At 48.8% G+C, this 17,813-nt stretch overlaps 1 protein-coding gene across 2 annotated transcripts in view; it reads right to left on the bottom strand.

Moving 5' to 3' along the window:
* The window catches only part of KHDRBS3 (KH RNA binding domain containing, signal transduction associated 3), a 180,677-nt gene extending 163,003 nt beyond the window's left edge, over nucleotides 1-17,674 (bottom strand). The window contains exon 1 of one of the 2 annotated variants that reach the window (XM_077749986.1): nucleotides 17,629-17,674. In XM_077749986.1, coding sequence (XP_077606112.1) covers nucleotides 17,629-17,662 — 34 coding nt within the window. In that variant the 5' untranslated portion in view covers nucleotides 17,663-17,674. Of the gene's footprint in view, nucleotides 1-17,090; nucleotides 17,113-17,628 lie in introns of those variants that run through there. The other variant, XM_077749987.1, reaches the window with a different exon arrangement.
* Between the last annotated feature and the right edge of the window lie 139 nt (nucleotides 17,675-17,813).

Here is a 17,813-nt window from a genome sequence, read left to right as displayed (position 1 = left end):
ATCTTGAAACAACAATGTGAACATTACCTTCGATTTCTAGAAGTTAAGTCTAACATGGGTATGTAAGAAAGCATATCTTTTAGAGGCTTCACCAAAGAGTTCTTTCCCATGTCTTTCCCATCTTCTTGAGGCTGTCCGCATTCCTTGGGAATGATGGCTTGAGGCCACATCACTACAATCACTGCTTCCACTGTCACACTGCCTTCTGTCTGACTCCGACTCCTCCTCTCTCTCATAAGGACCGGTGCTTACTGATTATGTTGGGCCCACCCAGATGACCCACAATACTCTATCTCAAGATCTTTAACCTAATAATGTTTGCAAAGTTCCCTTTGCCACATACGGTAGTATTCACAACTTCTGGGGCTCAGGATGCAGACGTATCTGGGGAACACTGTTCAGCCCACCACAAACGTTAATTAAAGCAAACTGCTGATTCAAATTAGACACAAATCGTCGAACCGAGTCCTCGTTTGTTCCATGTCACTGAGCTCATTAGGGTCAATATAAACCAAGCACTTTTTAGCTCTTCTTTTGAATATATCAACATTGCTCTTTGGCGTTCTGTTTAATTACTACATCAGTCATGTTTCGTTTCTTTTGTCTGTATTTTCTAAATATTTTATGGAATTATTTCAAGTGATCATGCTGAGTCTGTAGGATTGAGGCAAAAATCTGTAAATAAGATACACCTTTTATAGCATAGCAAGAAAAGAACACAAGTTTTGAGTCAAAACAGAGCTTGGTTCTAACCTTGCCCTTCCACCTTTCTCAGGCCAAGTCTCACTAGAAAATGGGGGTGTCCGTATCTATCCGTGGAAGGCTGTGGCAGAGATTAAGGAAAGTGATGTGTGAAACAATGTGGAAACCAGATGGGAAGCAGTGACTAAGAGGAGCTCAGTAGCAGTCACTGCGGCTGGAATGGTCTACAAACAGATAAAAAGTAGAAGCACAGAGGGAAGGAAAGAGCAGCCGTCAAGTCAGTCGATTAACTACCTGCTCATTCTGACACGTGAACCAAATGACCTCTGACGAGTTCCCTGACAGGCACTCTGAACACTACCCAGATGAAAACTTCAATATGACGATCAGCCCCGGGAGGCCCTTGCGCCTTAACCCACTATAACTGGGAAGCAGAAGGACAAAGTCCAAAGCACTCAGTCACAAGCTAGCTGTGCGACATCGGGCCAGTCACAACTTCTGGGAAAGCCTGTTTTAAGTGGAATATATTTCTCTTATCTCAGAGGCTCCTACCAAGTACTGAGAAAAATATGGTCTGTAAATTTGCTAGCATTTACCAAGAACTCAACAAACAACAGCTCATTATTATTAACAATTATGTGACACTGACAAGGTCTTTAGTATCTCCAGAGCCCCTGATGTATCTTTCAAGATAATATCCTAACACATGAAAACCCCTAAAAGCAGGCTGAAGGTGTACTTGGTACCTGGTGAACATCAGTTTTCTGCAGCCACCCCCCTCCCATCCCTCGGCTCCCCCAAGACCTCCACATCCTCATCTCGAGAACCTGTGAATGTGTAAGTTGCATGGAGAAGGAAAACTCCAAGTTGCAGATGAACTAAGGTTGTTAATCAGCTAATCTTAAAATGGGCAAATTATCCTGGATTATCCAGGTAAACTCAAGGCAATTACAAAGAGTCTCACAAATGGACGAGAAAAGCAGGAGAGAGAGAGGCCTACCGAGGAGGCCGTGTGGAAGGGCAGCATGGAAGTTGCTGGCATCAGAGATGGAAGAAGGAGCCGGGCACCCAGGGCTGTGTGCAGCCTCCAGCAGCCAGAAGAGTTAGGGAACCGTTTCTCCCCTTGAATCTCCAGAAAGGGACTTAGCCGCCCAGACACCTGACACTGGCCCAGTGAGAACCATCCCAGACTCCGCACTCTAGAACCCCAAGATAATAAAACCGCTAAATTCACAGCCATTTGTTACAGCCGTAGACCACTGATGCACTCTCCCTTCCAGTTTTTCAGTTTTATAGTAAATAAGTCACAAACAAGATCTGAATCTGAAAACTGAAAAAGAAAAGATCCAATTGTTTTTGTTTTCTCTACACAGATGAACCTCCTCTTAAATGTCCTATGAAAATCACTTCTTTCTGAACTGTACTGATGAGAGACCGGAACAGTGCCTGATTCTTGGCCCTTGCCACAAAGAACTTAAGATACCAAATGATATAAACAGACTCATTACTGTTCCGGAACAGTGGTATTAAACAACATAAGTAAGACACAACCCACCGCATAGAAGTACCTGTGTTAAAAGCAGCAGCCAGCTCAAGAGAAGCCTTCATGATTCAAAACTAAGTAAGACGCGGCACATATTCCCCTTGGCCACACTGGCTTCAAGTACACTATTAACCTTCAGGGCAAAGTTTATGGTTTGGAACCTAGTCTGCATACTGTGCTTTTTGTTTAATCAGAAGAAACACTGCTTCTTTGACTTACACATGAGAACCGGGGAGGTCAATATTTGCTGCAAACAAGGACCCCAAATGAAGGTACTTAGAAAAGCTTCTTACTGATATTTTTCAAACAGGTGGCAAAACTATTTTGGAAAAGGGTTACTCAGGTAGGAAGTGACAACTGTCAAATGAAATTAAGTGAACTATGAGACGGTGAACCAGCACATCATGAAGCTTCATTAATTCCTAGTATGGTCTGCAGGCAAAGGGGTGGAAAAACAAAGTGTCCGTGACACACCCAAATCTCTGGAAGACACCAAGGGCCCGAAGTGTCCTCCCAAACACTGTGACATCACCACCAGTGAGAAAGAATTGTGGTCCCACGGGCTCGTCGGGGCCACCACCCCGGGGTCAGGCGCTGGAGAGTGGCCCCTCGAGGGCAAGCAGACAAGAGACTAAGCAATTTCCTCCGACGAGGGCATCGCACCAGGCTTTTCTCCCGGAACTTGCTTTGGCCCATTCTTACCACGTGGCTGTTGCAATAAGAAAGTCGCACAGTTCTACCCATTCTGGACGAGGCCTCAGCCACCCATGAGAGACCAAACGAGAACTAGGGTCCAACCTAAGGGGTGGGCCACAGGAAGTGGACAAGGAGTCCGCTCCGCCCCTGAGCCCCAGCGGAGAGGAGGCGGGGCTAAGAGTCTTCCACTCCCTGAGCCAAGGGCCAAAGTGCCTGTTTGCTAGGAGGTGACTGCGCCCTCTGCATACATCCGCGGGGAACCTCTGAGCTGGGGCTCAGGATTCACCTTCGGGGTGGAGAGAGGAAGCAACACTAACCAACACATTTGCAAAGAAAGAAGCCATCACAACAGGCATTTGCTGGTGAGAACTGAAAGCCACAAAGCATTTCACTTAAATTAAACTCTACTGGGAAAGTGTGACCCACTTGTGGGAAGAGGAGTTGCTGGGAGGAGCCAGGAAGCCCTATGGGCAGATAAGCCTGCGAGGACCAGGCTGTTGACCACTCTCCCTAAGCTCCTTGAATCAAAGCGCTACCAGCTCAGAGTTCCGGAAGCTTACAGAGACCCTGTTTTGCTTAAGCCTCACGAGCAGTGACAAACATTAAGATTCCTACTTGAAAAGAAACGCACCACACATGTACACACAAAAAGCTTTTAAAACACACAGTTTCAAGTATAATTTACACTGATGGACTCACATCCCTTATGAAGTAGGAAAGGGAACCACAAAGGGTTTCTTCTCCTTTGCCCGAGACTCCAGTGCTGGGAGGGCCACAGGGTCCCTTTGTCCTTTTCTCTTTTGATTCCGCGCTCTCCCCAGGGAACCTCCTCCTCCAGCAAGGCTTCAAACACATGGCCACGCACTCTTAGAGCAATCTGACGTCTGAGAACACTACCTATAATTCTCAACTCACGCAACTCAAACGCTTCTAAACCTGTGTTGTTCAACATTCTAAATGATCTTTCTGAAACACATCGCCGACCATGACCTTCTCCAGCATTATGTCCGTCAATCATGCTCCAAATTTAACATACATCCTTACTCCTCACCCGTCTACAGGCCCTGCACATTCTAGTCCCTGCCTGTCCTTTCCCCCCGCTTCTCCATACATTCCTGCTTTTACTTTACACTCCAGACTAAGAGAAGCCGCTTTCACACGTAATATTCATTCAGCAAGCACTGGGTGCCCGCTGTGTGTCAGGCACTGTCCTGAGCACTGGAGTCCGTTCTGCAGTCCTGACATGTGTCACCGAATCCTCACAATGAGCCCGGGAGGTAGGCAGTACGGTGCCTACCTCGACAAACTAAGGAACTGAGTTTGGACAGGTGAAGGTATGCGCCCAGGTTCGATAATTCTTCAGTGACAAAGTCTGAGTCCCAGCCCCCAGGCCCGTGCTCTCACTGCCAGGGCACACGCGCCCGTCACGAGGCCTGAGAAGCAGCAGGTTTCTCAAAATCAGTCGCTGGAAACTCAAACAGAATGAAAGCCCTCTTTCTCCACGTTGCTTCAACAAGGCACCTGAGACCACGAAGGCACGGCCCTAACGCAGAGAAGAAGAATCTGAGGCCAACGGACTCCCCATCCTACAAACACGAGTGAGAACCTACCATCGCCCAGGCACGGTGCTGGGCACCAGAGACGCACTCCAGCACCGTAAGTCACAGTTGCTGCCTGAAGGGACTTGGATTCTCACGGGAGAAAGAACTCCCAGCAGACGGTCGTCATCTGGAGCGTGACAGGTGCAGGGAGGGCCGCCAAGAGGCGGCGGGAGGCCGAGAGCGGGCGCGGGGGCCACGGAGGGGGGCCACCAGCTCGCTCCCAGCGCACTGCTGCCCGCAGGGAGTCCCCGGCTGCACAGACGCCCGCGCTCAGTGCTGAGGGGAGACTGCCGTCACAGGGCTGTCACCCTCTGCAGCCCAGCCGCACCGGGAGCCGCACGTCGGTCCGGCCCCCTCCCCGGTCGGATAACCACCCCCAGGTGGTGCCCGGGACTCCGTGCGGGTCTTTACCGCAGCACCTACCACCCAGCAATCTCCCTGCCTTCCCATTTCCATGTCCCCACTGAGCAGAAAGCCCCTGGAGCGGGAATAAAGTACAGCCCGGCTCCGTGGCCCGGCTCCTGGCCCAGCCTCAAAGCATGACTTCTCTGAGTAAGAACCAAACACCGTCCAGCCCGGCAGGGAAGGCTGTGGAGAAACACGCTCCCAAAGGGTCCCCCACAAGCCGGACGGCGGCCTCCCCAAGAGTAAGCGCGGAAGCCTCATTAGCAGACGGTGCTGCTCACGGGCCATGTCGCCGGCTCCCCAGGCCCAGAGGCTATTTTCTGCCAGGACCCCTTTACTGGAACTAACACGGTGCTCCAACAGAGACCTCATTCACAGCCTCCTACGCGGATGCTTCCAGAAGTACACGGTGGGTGTGGCGTCAGTGGCCAAGGCCTGCGCCAGGCTCCAGGGACCAGGGACATGAGCACCGCTGGCCTGAAGAGCTCTGGAGGAGGTGACTAACTCTGCGTGACACACGCTGCCGGAGACTCCACACAACCCTCTCAGGATCGTTTTACAGATGGAGAGACTGCGGCTCACAGAGCTTCTTACCACCCGAAGTAACACACCTCTTCACCAGGTATGAGCAAAACCCTGGCAGAGTCGACAAGGCCACAAAACAGAGTATAATATAAAATACAGACAATTCACTATTAAGACACAGGACTTTTATTTTTTTGGCTGCCGCGTTCTCCTAAGTCGCTGCAGCCCATACAAGCGTAGGGCAGGGGGATGGTCTCCTCTCTGTCCTGAAATGACAGTAAACTGCAGGACGGGCCGTGTGTCCAAAGTGCGGACAGCCCTTGCATCACGTGTCTCTAAGTGAGCATGTGAGAGACAAGTCACAGAGGCAGGACTTCCTCACAACGGTCCTTTTCATACTTACAGACAACAGAACGGGGGCTTTGGGGTGGCTTAGTCAGTTAAATGTTCAACTCTTGATTGATTTCGGCCCAGATCACGATCCCAGGGTCAAAAGGTTTGAGCCCCATGTCGGGGTCTGTGCTGATGGTGCGGAGCCTGCTTGGGATTCTCTGTCTCCCTCTCTCTCTGCCCCTCCCTGATTTATACTATCTCTTTCTCTTTTTTAAATTTAAAAAAAATGTTTATTTACTTTTTAGAGACAGAGTGTGAGCAGGGGAGGGGCAGAGAAAGAGGGAGACACAGTCTGAAACAGGATCCAGGCCCTGAGCAGTCAGCACAGAGCCTGACACAGGGCTTGAACTCAGGAACCGCAAGATCATGGCGTGAGCTGAAATCAGACGCCTAACCAACCAAGGCACTCAGGTGCCCCCCTCTCTCTCTCAAAATAAATGAACACTCAAAACAAAATAAACATTCAAAACAAAAAAACAACAAAACAAAAAGCAGTAAAACTCAGTAACCAAATCAAAATCCTGTGAGGCACCTTGGAACTTGGCAGAGCAACGCCAAGTTCAGGCAGACTTGCTCTGTGCCCCCTTCACCAACCAGACCAGGACTGCCCACGAAATCAGGGGCTGTCCCGGGACACAGAACTGTAAAACCACCTTTCTGGATTCCAGAGAAAGGACTGGGCACCACTTCATGCATTTCTGAGAACCAATCAGCCAGTCTGCTGACAAACACAACACCGCTCACCGACACGTGGACAGCGGACTTGTGAATTCAGAGAATTAGGGGCGCCTGGGGGGCTCAGTCGGGTGAGTGTCCGACTTCAGCTCAGGTCATGATCTCGCGGTTCGTGGGTTCGAGCCCCGCGTCGGGCTCTGTGCTGACTGCCAGCTCAGAGCCTAGAGCCTGTTTCAGAGTCTGTGACTCCCTCTGTCTCTGACCCTCCCCTGCTCACGCTGTACCTCTCTCTCTCTCTCTCTCTCTCTCAAAAATAAACTATTAAAAAAATGAATTTGGAGAATTAAAAAAAAAGGTAAGCAATAACTAAAGGTCTGATTTATTTTAGTCATCACAGACACTTTAAGTCGATTTGATTTGCATCTTCATGCTGACGCTGCTATCTGCAATGCCCTGGCGACTGGGTTTTCTCTGTGTCCCACACTGACCTGGATCATTGTCACTGTGCGTCAGCAAGAGGTGGTCTTTCCTAATGACATGCTTCTTCTCTGGGACTCACTTCACCCCCTGATCAAATCCATTCGTCACTGCTATAACAAAACCCTTTTCTGAATAAATCAGAGAAACAAATTACATAAAGGAAACTGAAGAAACAAACCTATTCTGAGACAGTGAAAGGAGTATAATTTTGAGATTTTTCACCCAGTTGATTGGGGCTGGAGTTCTGCCTTTCATCTACAACCACACAGAACAGAGTTATGCTAGACCAGAGCTAGACCAGAGCAGGGGCACNAGCCTTGGGGGCTCCTGGGTGGCTCAGTCAGTTAAGTGTCCAACTTCAGCTCAGGTCATGATCTCACAATTCGTGAGCTCAAGCCCCACATCGGGCTCTGTGCTGACAGCTCAGAGCCTGGAGCCTGCTTCTGATTCTTTGCCTCCCCCCTCTCTGCTCCTCCCCCACTCTGTCTCTGTCTGTCTCTCTCTCAAAAATAAATGAACACTAAAAAAAATAATAGAAAAAAAAGAAAACAGAAGAGAAAGGTAGCCATGTTATGATGACAACAGAAACACCCTCAGGAACTTTATGAAATTATTTTTTCTTATTATTACTTTGCATATTGTGCACAGTATGTGTTTAAAAGACTCCTATCTTGCAAATTAGGACCTCAACACATTGACAAGTTATAAAAAGTCAATATCTATAAGAGCCATATAAGAGGAACAAGTGGTCTAACAATTATCATTAACTCATTCATCCAAAGAGTTCTGACAGCGGCCTCACTGCGGATGGCATCGCAAAGGCACAAGAAGGCCTGGTGCCTGCTCTCTAGTAGCTGAGGCCGAGGAAGGGCAGGCGAACCAGGGCCCACGGCGAAAGCCCGCACACTGCACCTATCACGAAACAGTGTTGTGAGGACACGATCATAACCGTGCATGTCCATGCTGTCTCTGGCTGCTTTTCTGCTGCAACAGCAAGCTGAGTAGAATGCACAGCCCACAGAATATTCGCTCCTGGCCACGTACAGTAAGTCTGCAGGCCTACTCAGTCGCAAAGGAAGACGATGGCTATACACCTGCAGACACACGTCCATCCCCCACTCTGTGCAGTGAGAGGGCCGAGCAGCAATGATACGCCAGTAGTCCGCTCCAGATCCTGATGTTTAAAGACCACGCCATACTATGAGAAACCAGGCCCCTAGGAAGAAATGGCTAATTTTAGAGCTGCAGCACAGCAAATACAAGATGTGCCTGGAACAAAATGATGTCAAGAGGTTAAAAAAAAAAGTCAAAAGACATGGGATGCTCCTTTCAATACGACCCAGGAGCCAGGGTAAAGGGCTTCCCAATGACCAAATCTGGGACAATTTAATTGTCAATTTATGTAGTGATTAGCAAAGGATTATAACCAGATGAATCAAAGAAGAATCCCTGAAATTATACAGACAGATGACAGATGGAGGGAGGGGGAGGAGGAAGAAGGAAAGGAAAACTGAGCACATTCCCTCCAGTAGAATGTCAACCATTCCATGGAGATGGAATGACTGAATTAGAAAACTGCCCCTTTAGGGTTGCCTGGGTGAGTCAGTCAGTTAAGCGTCCAACTCCTAATTTCAGCTCAGGTCATGACCTCACAGTTCGTAGGTTCAAGCCCTGCATCGGGCTCTGAGCTGAGAGCATGGAGCCTGCTTGGGATTCTTTCCCTCTCTCTGCCCATTCCCCATGCTCACTCACTCTCCTCTCTCTCCATCTCTATCTCTCTCTCTAAATAAATAAACTTTAAAAAAAAGAAAATAGCCATCTTACAACTAGCATAGTAATAATTCAGGCAGCAGTGGCTTGCGCTGGTCAGGCAAACAGAAAGTGAAGGGGATCTCTCTAAGGGCTCTGCCTGTTTATAAAATGCTGAGCACACCCAAACTCAAGGCAGGGAGCAGAGGAGGCCCGAGGTAGGAGAGGAAGGCCGTCTCCCACGCTGCTAGAGAACCAAGAACTCGTGTAGGAAATTCAGACACAAAAGATGCGACATGAGGAAGTGAAACATAAATGCGTGGTGATCTCATATGAGAGGCAACAAATCTGTCCTGTATGTTAAAAACTTAGAGCAAAACTAAATACATACAAAATCATGGTCATTCCACCTTAACGACCTAGGAGGCAGGCGTTACTGCCATGTGTAGACAAGGAAGTAACTGGCCCAGAACACACAGTTCAATTTAGCAGTCGGGCACTTAAATATTAGTTGAATAAACAAATAAAATGAAAGAAACCTCAGTATATGTTGCTGAAGGCCTGTGGACTCTTTCTGGTATTCCGCTCAGCTAAAATTACCAAAAAGGTAATCGTGTCTTTGTCCAAAATTCCTCCCAGGTTTTGGACCCAGTACTGGTGAGCCCCTTACCCAGGAGGAAGCTGGCGTTTCCACGCCAGCTGACAAAGCTTGGGTTAGTGCTGTTGGCTTCCTCACACCAATCCAAGCCTTTGACTCATAAGCTCCAATGCAAATAGCAGGGCCATCATTTTCCACACAACCCCCCCTCCCCCAGAACAAACAAATGTATGGCCAGTAGCCATAAATCAGACTATCCTGACACTTACCTTGAATAAAGTTTTCAATTCACCACTTTGGGGATAGTTTTTCTGTAGGGCACAGCATGCCCCGTCCCGTGCCCCTGCACTAGCTCTGCACCCCTGTAACCCCCGTTTGCAGAGCGAGCACTGAGCCTTAACCGAGGACCCGGCAGACGCGCCTGGCACCCAGGAAGCACTCGGAAGGTGCCCACGGGGCAGCAGTCATGATCCTCGGCGCACACCGAGGAGAGCGACAGAGTGTGCCCCTTAAAACCAGAATGATGAGAGGCTGACGCCCATACAGGGGCAGCGAAAGCAAGGCCGGCCTGCGTTCTGAGCAGCCCCGCGGCGGCAGCGGCGGACCGGAGGGTGAGCAGCTGTGCGCAGCGCCATCTAGTGGAGCCGGAGCAGAGCGCACGTGCCGACCGAGGGACGGGGACCCCGATGCACACTGTCCCGCTCCCCTAGGTGATGCTCTCCAGGAGGGCTGAAACACCCCCGCCCGCGTGAGATGGACATCGGAAAGGGCGCTCTCACATCCACACACCCTTCATCATACCAAGGAAGCACATCAACGATACCTTCTAAAGTCCTTAAACAACCACAGGGGCTGATTGGCAAAACATTATGGACATGTAAAAAAATTCTGGAACCGTACAGCTTCCCACTGCAGGGTGAGAGGCCCCGTGCTTGTGGGGACAGGCTGCCGAGTGCCCAGCCATGGTTTCCAGTGGGAGGTCACAAAGCTGCTTGCTCATGGACGCTTCCTTTGCTCATTGAAACTTCTGGTGCTACAGAACCTTGAACAGCACCATAAAAACAGGACTGTTAGCTGTGCACGGGGTGTCACTAAATAAGCTTCCTAAGAACGAGTATTCTTCCTAGATTTTGAGGCTACACTCGTTCTAATAACAAAAAATCGCCCTGAGAACTGAAACTAGATGGTTAAGTTATTACATGTTTTATGTATGAAAAGTGACCCAGCGCGCGCGCGCGCGTGCGCGCGCGCGCACGGTCTCAGGCCGTTGCATGAAAATAGCAGGTCACATTTGCTAAGCACCTGCTACGTGTTAGACACTGTATTCACCTGTCTAGAACAACAGACCTACAAAGGAGGTGTAAGTGCTCCCATTTTACAGATAGGAAACTGAGGCTCCTTCTGTAGCAGCCCCTCCCTTGTTAAGTAACACCGCTTCCCGTGTAAATGCCATCCACCAGCCCTCTCCCCTGCTGCCGATGGTCACAAAGTTCCTGCCCCATTTTGTCAGGCCAAGTCGGCCCCTCTGGACAGGATGCAGTCTGCCCTGCCCACAGACCACCGGCCCAATACTGAGCCATTAATTTTCAGAGCGCCAGGACAGGCTTTCCATGGAGGTCACAGGTGAAAATCCACCTCTTCCTCGTGCTCCCAGGGAAAGTGTCTAGTGCCCTGGAGGTAGGCAGATAACGACTCACATCCCAGTTTACCACTTAGCTGTCTGACCTTAGGCAAACTGTTTGTCCTTCATGCCCTCACTTTTCTCACCTGTGAAATAAGGTAAAACCAATTTAGTCTTTTAACACTGCTAGAAAAACTAAATGAAATAACAGACATCAAGCTTCTAACCCAGAAAAATCCACTTGATAAGTGGTAACTATTACTATTTGCAATCGCAAGGCAAGGTTATTCAAACATCCTCGCCACCCCCACCCCACAGCCATCACAGAGCTAAAACCACTGTCTGTGGGAATATGTTCTTGGCAATCTTTTTCCCCTCACTTTTTGAGCCTATTTTTAGAAAATGGAGACTTTCTAAACATACCATAAACTGACTAAAAATCTCTCCTATCATCCTTTCAACCAATTATTCCTATGGCACAGTATTAAAATACAAAGAACTCCATGCCTCTGAGGTGTTCCTTCAAGACCACAGAGCTTTATCAAAAATGTGACTCAGGAGGCCCTGGGTGGCCCCACTGGTTAAGCATCTGACTCTTGATTTCGGCTCAGGTCACGATCTCATGGTTCATGAGTTCGAGCCCTACGTGGGGCTCTGCACTGACAATGAGAGCCTGCTTGGGATTCTCTTGCTCTCAAAATAAATAAGCTTAAAAAAAAAAAAAAAAAAGCATTTGACTTAGTCACTTTCTACAGTGAAAGTTTTCCTCTTTTCTCCCTGACCACTGAGACACACGTAATTAAAACCCTTGCCTTGGGCGCCGACCAGGACTGAAAAGTGCTGCTGGTGAAGAGAGGAAGAGAGTGAACACACCTTTTTGGTAAAACGCATCTTAGGGGCCCACTTTTTTTTTTTAATTTTTTATAGTTTATTTATTTTTGAGACAGAGCATGAGTGGGGGAGGGGCAGAGAGAGAGGAAGACACAGAATCTGAAACAGGCTCCAGGCTCTGAGCTGTCAGCACTGAGCCTGACGCGAGGCTCGAACCCATGAACCATGAGATCTGACCTGAGCCAAAGCTGGACGCTTAACCAACTGAGCCACCCAGGCGCCCCGGGGCCCACTTTTTTAAAATTCATCGTCACCAAAGGAAATCCCTCACTGGCTTCTACTATAATAAAACTTTTATTTAAAAACAACCTCGACTTCTGTCCTTTGACCTCTTTTCTTACAGTATCCTATCAAAATGCCACAGACTAGATTTAAAATTTCAGCCTCACTGTTTCAAGCTGTGCACCTTGACTGGCCGAGCTACTTCTCACTTGTGAGACCCCGATGCGCCATCAGGAAAAGCAGGAGAGGCAGGCAGGGATAAAACCTCCCCCCTGCAAGATCTTTGAGGGGACAGATCAGGCATAGGAAGCACCTGGCACAGACGCCCTCAATTTGGCAGCTGTTATCCTCATCATCACCCCCAACGCTAAGGAACACTTCTATTTTTTGGTAAAACAATGTAGACCCTTCCACCCTCACTTGGGGCGAAGATGATGACAAGCCACAGGGTCCTGTGATGCCAGAGCGGCTGTTGGTGCCCATCGGGTCCGCAGCCCCAGCGGCTCCTGCCCTTGGGCGGCCGCCTGCCGGCTGCGAGTGCGACCAGGTCCTTCGGGCTCAGGTACGGGGACGGGCGCACGTGCCAAGGTACAAGAGCTCCAAATTCCTGCCTTTAAGAAACTGCATTCAGTGCTCGCTTCGGCAGCACATATACTAAAATTGGAAAGAAACTGCATTCAGGAATTCAGGCAAGGAGAGTTGGCTGTAGTAGAGCAAACTGCCTTAATCAATTCCTTATGGAAGAAGAAAAGTAAGTAAACATCTGATTCAAAGCAGATAATGCTGACATCTTGTGATCTCCCAGGGAAGGGCCCGGACGGTTCTACCCCACGTGGGGCACTGGGGCCTTCTGCCAGGTCCCCCGCTGCACCCCGCGTGGTGCCTCTGTCGTTTGTGTCTGCGAGGCCCGTGGAGACTCCGTCCCTGCCCCATCAGGTGCCCTCTCAGTGACTGCCTGCGTCGCACTGCCCCCGCGGTGCACCTCCAGGAACACGACGGCACAACCCCGGAAGCACGTGGACTGGGGGGCGGAGGAGCCGGGTGCCCGGAGCCACAAGAGGTGCTCAGCACAGGGAGGGAAGCCCGGGCCCTTCCCAGAAGCTGCCACCGCCGTGAAGACGGAGGGTCCCAGGAACGCGGTGGGCCGACGAGCAGGCCACCGGAGACCAGCACCGGCCGCTCGGGGACAGAGGGGTTGGGGGGGACGGATGCGGTGGCAGCACACAGCCTAGAGCACAAAGTCCCGGGGTTGAGTATGAGAACGGATGCCACGGCACCTGCCCCTCAGTCCCGGCTCCGATGCCAAGGGCCACCCGGGCTGCCCTGTACGTCCGCGGGCGGGTGAGGTTCCAGGAAACAACACCGCCTGCACCTCCGCGCGGACATTGTCAAGTGTGTCACCCCGGGTAAGTCATTTCAGTTGCTCAGAGTCTCAGTTCCTACAACTGAAAAACCGGGCTGATGACGTCTACATTTCCGGGCTGTTACCAGTATTCAGACTGCAGACAAGACCGGGCACAGAGAAGAGCCTCGAACATGTCCCTAGGCCCACTGAGCTAAACCATCTAGTCACTCAGGACTTCAGACGGACGGCTGAAGGGCAGCTGAAGACACATGCTGGGAAAGCAGAGCACGTCTGTGCACTTGAAACTCACTCTCAGATTAAGACACAGAAGAGTGCTCCTTTCTCAGAAGCAGAGTCTGCTTGCTTCCCTCCCACCTCCAGACCCGGCCCCAGGACCCCACACCGGCCTCCAGGACCCTGCACGAGGACCCTGCAAGGCAGGTTCTCAGTAAACATGTCCCACTAATGACCAGATACCGAAACACTGGAACATGACCACTGGATCACTTCGAATCATAACACACTACAGGAAATTCAGAAATGGTTTCCCCCCCACCGAAAAAAGAAAAAATAAATAAAAAACAAAAAAACAGGAACTCTGAAAACGCTCTAAGGAGAACAGTGAAAAACTAAAAAACCACAACCTCCTCTGGATGAAACAGAAAAATCACACACCACTTCTAAATATAATTCCGCAACTTCCATTCTCATCCGTCTCATCCGTCTCTCTTACTCCACACGTCTGACAACCTTCAAGCAAATTGCAAACATTTTCCAAAAGGGGTCACCAAAAATGACACTTTAAGCCGTCGGGTTTTGTTGAACACAGAGACGCATGTCGGGCTAAGTAATGATCCTCTCCTCATACGTTTTTACCCCTCAAGTATCTCCTGAGTAATGCTAAGAGCACTGATACCAGAGAAATGGATGTAATATGAAAAATCACAATCTTGAAATACCAACAGAGAACCTTATCCATCTGGACACAGACTACCTTAATCTTGACTCCTTTGCTCTGCTTCCTCTTGTAACCAACCACCAAATATAACTTGGCAGCAAATCAGCCACCAATCCATATATCATATCAGATAATTAAAAATACAGGGTTATGTAATCTTATTTAATGGTTACTTGGCTTGAATTGTGAGCCATCCAAAGCGGTACCAGAGAGCTGGATGAAATTATAATGCATTAGACATTTCTAAAGATGTTTTTAATAAGAGTCAGCATATTCCCTACTAGCAAATATAATATAAAACATGGAAAACTACTTTCATCTCCAATTAACCACCCTGGCAAGAAACGAGCCAGGTCAACTCCTTTCTTCAGAAGCACGGGAGGCGGGGAGAGAGATACCAAAGCCCATCTTCTTTGATTTGGCCTTAACATCAAGTAAACAGTACCCGTTACATTTGGTAAAGAAACAAAAGTGCTCTGTATTTAGAGGGTAGGGGGAAGAGAGAGCCGGTTAGCCTGAGAAATAAAAGTCAGCAACTAATGCCCATTGTGACCCACCAGCCTGGAAAAAGTATAAAAGCTGAACTGTACTAGCCCAGGAGCATATATCTTGATGTTATCCCAGCTCAAGTTCTTACTTACAGATTATTAGAAAAAAATAATTCAGCGAGGAGGTTGATCAATGTTTACAACTACTGAATTTTTTAAAAATGGCAACATCTCATTTATAAATGGTTTCATTATCATAATGTGTTGATTACTAAAGTAATAAACTGGTCACAGGAGGGCTTTAATTCAAAAGTGCCTCTTGGTCGGAGCATTAAAATCCTGTAGGATAAACCTACTACACATGTTTGTTTCTTCAAACGGACCACTAGGTAAGTATCGAAAGACACTTTTTTAGAAACTCAAGATACATTAACCAGAAAAGAGAATATTAATTACATTGATCTCGACAAGGTTTTAAATTAGCGTGTGTTTCGGTCTATCTTTGCAAGAAGGCACAAATAGCATAAACAACGGCTTTAAGAGACGGAGGACCTGAGTTCAAATTCAAACTCAGCTGCCCACAAACTTGCATAGCTGGGCTCCTCAGCCGCCTCCCCCGAAAAACCGAGATGTCAATGTCAACCTCCCAAGAGTCCAAGTGTGAGAAAGGAACTGCACGGCATCAGCATGTGTCTAACGGAGCCCTGGAAACTTGAACACACTACGCACACATCAGGTCTTGCGTGCAGGGCTGACCATCGTCACGGTACAAGTTAGTGCAGGAAGCCTAATTCCAGCCTCGAGATTCAAAATAAACTCCGAAAAAACTACTTTCTTTCAGAGGCAAAGAGTCAATAAAATAGCTAAATATGAATCAAAATGCTTTTCTGTAGCCAACAACAAGACGGTTATCAGATTCAAAGTCAAAGTTTTCTAATAACCATTCAAATTCAGACTTAAGACACTGTTTTAGAGGTGCACTTATAATTCTGAGGTTACATAATTGAGCATAATTAATATTTTAAATGGTAAGGCTTTTGCATTCTGGATATCAGCTTATGATTTAAGAGGAAAGCATTTTAGTCTGAAGTAATCTAAATTAGCAGTCGTAAGAGCATTGGAGTAGCACCTTTTCCTTCCTTCACAGAACTGTTCAGTGTGAAAAATGTACTCCTTACACAAATCACATTTTTTTTATGGAAAAGTAAGGTGATCGGGTTTAACATCTAAAAAAAATACTAAATGGTAACGTTGTCCCATATCTATTTCAAGTCACCAGGAGCCACTGACACTAGTAAAAAACAAAGAATTTTGAATGTACGGTTTTGGCAACACAGTACTATGGCAACACGGTGCGGAGGGGAAAAAAAATCGGACTTTCAAAATAAGATAACTCATTACACTTGCACTTCAGCTGTTTCCTTAATTGAGCACAGCATAACTTTGATTCCGCTTCTTTCCTAAGAAAAATGCCCTTGATCCCACAATCTCGACTACTTCTAATGCCACTGATCTCACACAACGTACAGAGAAATTTCTTCCACAGAAACGACAGCCCAGCAGGCAACAAAAGATGTATGTAAATCGTCAAGCAAGGAGTGCAAACCTAACTGCTGAACTGTTCGGAAGAGCCTGGGAATAAAGCTTAAAATTCCTTTTCCCCAATTTAAGAATGGAAGCCCGTTAACTTTGTCACAAGCCCGTTTTACTAAAGAAATAAAAAAAATAAGCCTGCAATTAAACCAGGATGAGAAAGCTCCGTAAACCGTTTTCTGCTCAACAATTCAGACAGCATGCATGCTTGAATTCTTGGAGACGGGGGTCTCTGCACTCACACCAGCAGTCGACAACACACCCTACTCTGAAGAACTGGCTGGAACAGGCAAATGCTGGAGGCCGCTCTTCTAAAATATAGACATCTATATACAAACGGAACATGTCGGCCTCTTCTTTCACTTCCAACAATCAGAGAGCCAGGGCCAGCATGAAGACGGGCAGACCCGGTCTAACTCGGGAACCACAAACTGTCACTGCAGGGAGTGATCCACGCAAAAGGTAACAGATCTGACCGGGTAACGCTTCTGCCGTGGCCCAGAGCAGTGCGCACCAGTAGCCCCCAAGCCCACCTTCATCGGAACCGTGGACAGCAGGGACGGAAGGACCCGAGGACCGCTCCTGGGAAGGAAGGCTTGATTTACCGTCCATCCCAGATCACTCAGGAAGCTCAAGGAAGAACAAGCCGGGCAACCCTGTCCTGGGTAGGCGTGCCTCCATACGGCCCTGGATCCTGGTGCCCTCTGCTCCCCAGGACCGTTCACACCCTGCACTGGCTGGAGCAGCGCTAAAACAGCACAGAGAGCAAAGACTCCTTCCTTGTCAGTCTTCTGAGCCCCTCAACCGGCTCACCGGCCTCCAGAGAGAGTGACCCACCCAGAGCGTCCCAAAGAGAAGACGTGGATGAGACCAAAGGCTAGTGCGTGGGCCTCTTCTCTGCTTCCAACCCCTCCGAGGGGCAGCCCCCCCGCAAGCCTTGAGGGGAGCTGCCCACCCCCAGAGAAGGCAGACAAACCCTGCCGGGGCGCCTATAACCTGGGCATGGGAGGAAAGAGAGACAGGAGAGGAACCCCGCCTTGTTGGGTCCGCTGGGTCCTTCTCTGAAATGCTTGGGGTCTGACCCCAAACCTTCTCCCAAGGTCCTCAAACTTCACTAACAATACAGGCACCTGTTCCCTTCACCTTTTGTGCATTTCATCCCTTCCAATCCTTCCATTTTGCTCCAGCTCTTTCTCCAGCTCCCTGGACAAACCAAACACACGAGGATGCCCGAGTCCCTCACAAACTCCCCTCCAATGAGATCATTCAACCCCCGCCCCACCGAAGCCCCCAGATGCTCGCCGTCCCCCACCCACAAGTTTACCACT

The sequence above is a fragment of the Crocuta crocuta genome, unplaced genomic scaffold, assembly GCF_008692635.1.
Source record: "Crocuta crocuta isolate KB4526 unplaced genomic scaffold, BGI_CrCroc_1.0 scaffold119, whole genome shotgun sequence".
Lineage (NCBI taxonomy): Eukaryota > Metazoa > Chordata > Mammalia > Carnivora > Hyaenidae > Crocuta > Crocuta crocuta.
Note: the sequence above shows the minus strand (reverse complement) of the source record. Positions and strands in the feature narration are given on the sequence as shown.